This window comes from Brassica oleracea, chromosome C5 (assembly GCF_000695525.1).
Source record: "Brassica oleracea var. oleracea cultivar TO1000 chromosome C5, BOL, whole genome shotgun sequence".
Lineage (NCBI taxonomy): Eukaryota > Viridiplantae > Streptophyta > Magnoliopsida > Brassicales > Brassicaceae > Brassica > Brassica oleracea.
The window spans coordinates 8724510-8731238 of record NC_027752.1 but is presented as its reverse complement, the minus strand read 5'-3'; the positions used below and the strand labels follow the sequence as shown (position 1 = coordinate 8731238).

Here is a 6729-nt window from a genome sequence, read left to right as displayed (position 1 = left end):
CAAACATATACCTCCGAAGTTCTTCTCATACACTCAAGAGCTCGAGAAGAATAAAGAGATTGAAGTAAGCTATGTTCGATCATGCGACAATTCAGCTGACCTCTTAACAAAATCACTCCCTACCTCGATATTCAGAAAACACATCCATAACATTGGAATGCGTCATCAGAAGGATCTATGACCGCTTATTTGAGGGGGAGCTTACGTGGTTGTACTCTTTTTACCTCACTATGGTTTTTCCCATTGGGTTTTACAAGAAAGGTTTTTAACGAGGCAACAAAGACGTTAAGCGAGAATGGATAGTGACACCGGTCCCCAAGGGGGAGTGTTACGAAAGTCAAAAAAGGGGGGGAGGAGCCGATTATGTTGAAAATATAAAAAGATGTGGAGCCTGCTGCATTATTTGCACAGTAAATCCTACTTATATATAAACGATCGATTCGATCGTTTATAAATTATTCACTCTTCTCTTCTCTCTATAATAAACTATTTCTATCAGTGTTATAAATTCTACGGATATAAATTTTGTCCTTATTTAAATTTCCGCGATAGAATAAAATTTCATTTTTTTCATAACATTCATAAATTCTAACGTCGCCCCCACTTTATCCACAGATCGGATCTTTGTAGACGAATCGCGTGATGTACACCGCAGAGAATCGAGCGTGAAGGGTTAGGTTGGGTTAGCTCACAGCCACAAGATTATCTGTCTCTCACCTTCTCGAAATTTCCATAGAGATTAAAATAGATATAGAAACTAGCATCTGACGTGGCAAAGCACGGCTATATTAGCACTTGCCCTTTCTAGTATGTTCTCCTCAAAGTCGCCTTTCTAATCTCTTCTTCTCTCAACTATTAATTTTTTTTTTTTTTTGCTTCACCTTCTCGGAGATAATCTTCCTGTTTCAAGGAGTTTGATTTCCCCGGGGGAAAAAAAAAACAGAATTATTCACACTTTTTATCTATTAACTGTGCTGAGATCTGAAGAAAGCTTGTCAGATACTGTTACATGGCTGCTCCGGTAATTAACTTTCTTCTTTTGGAAAACAGATTTGATTTAATTAAAGATGTGTTAGCTTGCGATTAGATTGGTTCTCTTGTTGCTTTGTAAGCCATTTAGTTCATTGCTTTAGTTTTATACTGTAGGATCGAAGTGAGGATGTAAGTAATAACGTAGAGAATGGAAGTTGTAATTCAAATGAAGGAACCACCAATCATGAAACCAGCAGTGATCGGATCGCGAACGCTGCTAAGGTATCAGCTTAATTAAGACAGGTTCCATCGTGGGGACAAAGTTTCTTTCTTTCTCTCAATTGTCTGAACTCCAAAGTGTGTGTTGTTATTGAAGGTTAGGAAGCCGTACACAGTAACTAAGCAGAGAGAGAAGTGGAGTGAGGCAGAGCATGAGAGGTTCCTTGAAGCTATAAATCTTTATGGTCGTGCTTGGCGTCAAATCCAAGGTATTGTCTCATACTCCAAATTTGGTTTCGCTTTGATTCTAGCTTGATGTAGTTGTGATTGAGTCTTGATTTTTGGTGCCAGAACATATAGGTACGAAAACAGCTGTTCAGATCAGAAGCCATGCTCAAAAGTTTTTCTCCAAGGTCTTGTTCTCAAACATCACTAGTACTCTCATTTAGTTGGTTTTGTAATCTGACTTTGTTTTGTTTGATCCATTTGCAGGTGGCTCGTGAAGCTGACAGTGGTAGTGACGGCTCGGTTCAAACGGTTGTTATCCCGCCTCCTCGTCCAAAGAGGAAACCAACACATCCTTATCCTCGGAAATCGCCTGTTCCATATTCTCAGTCTCCTTCCTCAGCTATGGAGAAAGGAACAAAATCTCCAACTTCTGTGCTATCACCATTTGATTCAGATGATCAGACCAATCGATGCTCCTCTCCTAACTCGTGTACCAGTGACATGCAGTCCATCGATAAGAAGAATGACTACGCAACATCCAAGCAATCTTGTAAAGAGGATGATGCTGTAACCGGTTCAAGACCCACCTCAAGCATTATGCTTTTTGGGAAGATTGTCCTAGTGGGGGGTGAATCTCACAGAACATCTTCTTCCAGAGAGGACTCAGGTGTTGATCATAAATCAATGACGGGACAAGATTCTAGGCACGTCGACACTGTTTTATCTCTAGGGGTATGGGATACGTCCTGTACCGGTTCCAACGCGTTTGGCTCGGTTACAGATGTTTCAGAGAACTTGGAGAAGAGTGCAGAAGCACGGAAACGGGTAACCTCGTTAGAAAAACAAGAACCCTGTTATCGTCCAAATGGGTTCAGACCGTACAAGAGATGCTTATCAGAAAGGGAAGTGACGTCATCTTTGTCGTTGGTAGCTTCAGAAGAGGGGGGAAGCAGGAGAAGAGCACGTGTATGCTCGTAGCCTTAAGTACACGCCATCTTGTACAGTTGCTACAAACCACTTTTAGGATTGATACCGATGGGTGGAAGGGCATATCATTGTTGGGAGACTCGGAGGAGGCAAATGCACTTGTGATGAAGTTTCATCCACTGTCTGACATTTAAAAAAGACGGTTCCTTTTTTTTGCTTTATAAACAAGTGTATTTGTCTAATCAACTGATTGTAACTCTCTATTCCAAGCTTAAGCATCGTTTCATGAATAACAGTCATTAGATTTGTCAAAGGTTATGGATCAGAAAAGAGTGAAAATTAACCAGCTTAATAAGCCAACCATGAAGGCACAAGTAGGCATGGACGTCCAGGTTGGGATTGGGCCGGTTTTTATCGGATCCGGATTTTTCAGTTCATGTATATTTTTGTAAATTTGGTTGGGGTTTGGATCAGTTTTCTTCGGATTCGGTTCGGATTTATAATTAAAATACATCTAAAATACTTGTAACTAGGTGTCCAGCCCGCGTGGACTAGGGCACAATGATTTTGAGAATATTAAACAGTTAAGATGCATCATAATAATGTCCCAAACTGTAATCTTATTAAGCTGGATTTGTCTTGGGTAAACAGAAAGGTAAAAAGTACATAAAGTTGAACAATGGAGATCGTGTAACAGCCAGTGGGAAGGTTAGTACCCTAGTTACAAAATAAGAAACTTTGTCTTTTGGTTAAAGAATGTTTGATGGTCCTAACTTGAGGCTCTCTTGTAACTAAATACAGATAAAGACAGAGAGTGGAGCCAAGGTGAGGGGAAACAAAGTAGGTGCAATATACAAGAAGTGGAAAGATAACACGCACAAGAAAGCGTCAGCCGAGAGGATGGTGATGGAGATGATACACCAAGCATGTCAGGTAGAGGTGGGCGAAGCAGGAAGAGATGGTCAGCATCAGTATTAAATAAATATCACAAGTAACTGTTAGCATATGTATATATTAAAGATAATAAAAAAACTTACTTGGCAACCACATTGAAACACCTATGTAGTGTAAATGTTTTGGATAACTTCTTTGTATACTACATTCATTGTGCTTTTTTGGGGATTTCCTTTCTCATCAGTTATCAAGATCTTCAATCCTATCCTCGACGTTACTCTGGATACAGCAACATACAATTGCCCATGGGAAAACACAGGCCTCGGCAAATATAATCCAACTTTTTGTAACGTCTGACCTTGACTTGTATTAATAGTCATTGCAAAAGCAAGAGCAACAGGGAATTGTCTCCGTCTCATCCTAAACGGAAATCTGGTTTCTGGTGGAGAAACAAACATTCTTGGGAGCAAAACTTTTTGGCCAACTTTGTCACCTGTTATAAACTTGGCTTGAATGACGTGATTTGCTAATTGTGTTACAAGTAACCTTGTACCATTGCATAGTCCACCTTTAGGGTCAATATTCCTAAGCAGCATAATAGGTGCACCGATTTTCAACTTTAGATCATGATTTGGTAATCCAGAGATCTTAATACTGTTTAGATATTCTTTAGTGTACACCATATCATCTATTTTACTTGTATCAGAAGTATCTATACTATCTGAACTGAGATATGAACGCTCCTCACCTATTCAAATATTCAAGAGAAAATAATCAACATTAATGATTTGAGATGAAACCAAATACTTCTTCTAAAACACACAAAATAAACATCAGACAAAAGATTTACCTTTTATTTGAGATAGCATATATTCATTGATCTTGTCCACATCTTCATTCCGTGGACTCAATATAGCCCTTTCTTGATAAAATTTGGGGTTACGCTCTCTTGTATAAGAATTTCCATATACCTCTTTCACAATCTCTCGTATGGGATCTTCGCATTCTGATACTAATAGATCTTCAGGAATATCAATCTCTATCTCACCATTATTAGGCTCATTAATCTTCCCATCTCCTATATCCAATATCCAATTTGAAAACATTGCAAGTTCATTATTATCTCCGCCCTAGAAGGCGCATATTCTTTGTGAGTTCCCTAACTTTGCAACTTGACCACAGATATGATGAGTTCAAAGCTGACAACACAGTTTCCACTCTATTGCCTCCAACTATGACTGGTAAGATCTGCCGAAAATCTCCACCAAAGACGATTACTTTACCACCAAAAACCTTGTCACATTTGAGTATATCTCTCATAGTTCTATCTAAAGTTTGAAAGCAGTGTTTACTCATCGTTGGAGCTTCGTCCCATATAATGAGTTCAGCCTCTTTAATCAAATCTGCTTGATGTGAACCAGCACTTATCGAGCATGTTGAAAACTCATTGACGGCAATAGGAATCCCAAACCTAGAGTGAGCTGTTCTTCCCCCTTGCAACAAAAGAGCAGCTATACCACTTGATGCAACATTTAAGACTATTTTCCCTCTTGATCGAAGAGCAGAGCCTAAAACCCTCCATAAAAATGTTTTTCCTGTCCCACCATAACCGTAAACGAAAAACATACCTCCATGTTTATGATTTACTGCATGTAGTATTTCATCATAAATAAGCTTTTGCTCATCTGTTATCGTTGCTAGTAACTTTTCATGTTCGCCTTTTAACTCTTCCCGATTGTACCACTTCTCATCCATAATGAGATGGTTAATATTTTTATCCATAACCAAGTCTTCAGCAAGAGGCATCCCATTAAAATTAGCCAACGAATTTCCGTTCCTACGCAAATATTTCTCTATTTTTGCTAATCCCAAGCTTTTTAAGTCTTCGTCTGTCATATAGACACCTAAAGACAAAAAGGGGTTAAATACCACACACGTAATCTAAAGTATAATAAACAAAGAAGAACATAACTTACTTTGGTTATTATTTTCCTTTCTTAATTTGTATAATATATCTTCTGTCAAGATTCTCCATGTTGCGTTCCAAACTTTAACAGGCATAGCCATACTATTAGAAAATAACATTATCGCAAATAGCTTTCTTAAAAATTTCCCTGTTCCCCAGAAACTGGCTTCGTTAATTGCTTCGATATACTCTTTATCATCATCCAATAATCCCAATGCATAACATGCATCCTTATATGTCTTATAAATAATACCTTTGACTGTACGTACCTCTTCATAACCCCTTGGGCCTTTAACTATGTTGAGCAAAACTCTTAGATAGTATGTAATCCTTCCTATTCCTTGGGATTACATATGTTCCTTCCTATTGCAAAACCTTTGTCACGTGGCTTCCACTCTCTCGTCTTTTGTACCCAAACAAACCTTGTGGGGAATTCCGCATACGTTAGACCTCTTGCTTCCGTATATTTACAGTTCGCCTCCATCCATGCTAGAAACTTTGACCGCAATACGGCAGAACGATTTAAAACATCATCAATAGGGTCATCTTCATTATAAATTGCCATTTGCTGATTAGGTAAATGGAAGGAAAGCTTAACTACTGTGGTTGTTCGGTAATGCGTAGGAAAAGCTAGTATTCTCCAAGTTGCTTCACACGCTGAAATATACCTGCATCATCAAATAAAAGCAATCTGTCAACACTATTTTGAATTTAGTTTTTCTATTTAATTGGAGTTATTAATATATTTTTTCTTTTTAGTAAGGAACTGGTTGTTTTAGAAACATTCCTATTCCCACTATTAATTATGTACCCAACACTAAAGTATATTTCAATAAAGTATAAAACCATATGTTTGACTTACGTTTGTTTGATAGAATATTCCTAACTTGATTTTAAAATACACAAGTATATTCTCTAAAATTTGGTCTCATCTTAGTTTTTAAATTAATCAAAATAGAACTAAAATCAATATTTCATGTTGTAACACTATTAAATCAAGAGAGTAGACAGTAGTTGATTTGGCTAACCTATGCCCACGTTTCATCCCCTCCCCGAGTCCTAATTTTCTTTTTTTCTTCTTTTTTTTAATAAAAAAACTATGGACTCAAGAGAAAAAGCATCAGAAAGAGACAAAACAGTTTGTATATTAGTAGCACATACCTGCAACTAAGGAACTTCTGTATCTCATCGTCGATAGTATCATATGTATCATCCCCTTGGACCGAAGCTCTAACATAATCTGGACCCTTTGTAATGTACTTAAAAAGATACTTGATTGATCTCGTTTGGTTACACCATTCAATGTTTTTTTTTTTTTTTGGTCTAAATGTTAAGCACACCATTCAATGTTAATGTGAGCACGATAACGTTTCAAGAGAGTAGCGTTATAAGGAACTACATATCTGTTGTCACAGTCAAAATCTTTTTTCTTGATAAACCTCTCATCAGAACGTCGTCTATATATAGGAAATCCAGCATCATCAATTTTTGTTATCGTGCTATAAGGCTTCGGAAAAAATTTT

At 37.6% G+C, this 6729-nt stretch overlaps 2 protein-coding genes across 3 annotated transcripts in view; one reads left to right on the top strand and one right to left on the bottom strand.

Annotated features, from left to right (window-relative positions):
* The first annotated feature begins 811 nt into the window (after positions 1-811).
* LOC106343256 (protein REVEILLE 7) lies at positions 812-2659 on the top strand. Of its 2 annotated transcripts, none has more exons than XM_013782420.1 (5): positions 812-1021; positions 1147-1254; positions 1349-1460; positions 1552-1604; positions 1684-2659. In XM_013782420.1, the coding sequence occupies exons 1-5, from the start codon at positions 1010-1012 to the stop codon at positions 2395-2397; spliced, it is 999 nt and encodes a 332-aa protein (XP_013637874.1). In that variant the 5' UTR covers positions 812-1009; the 3' UTR covers positions 2398-2659. The 2 variants fall into 2 exon arrangements, with proteins under 2 accessions (XP_013637874.1, XP_013637873.1); XM_013782419.1 differs by having other exon boundaries at positions 1543-1604.
* Positions 2660-3404: 745 nt separating this feature from the next.
* Positions 3405-6729, bottom strand: part of LOC106344436 — an 8142-nt gene continuing 4817 nt past the window's right edge. Inside the window, exons 13-15 of the mRNA XM_013783817.1 lie at positions 4467-5144; positions 4091-4318; positions 3405-3988 (exon numbers count right to left, since the gene is read on the bottom strand). Of these exons, the coding sequence (XP_013639271.1) occupies positions 3405-3988; positions 4091-4318; positions 4467-5144 (1490 nt within the window). The remainder of the gene's footprint in view (positions 3989-4090; positions 4319-4466; positions 5145-6729) is intronic.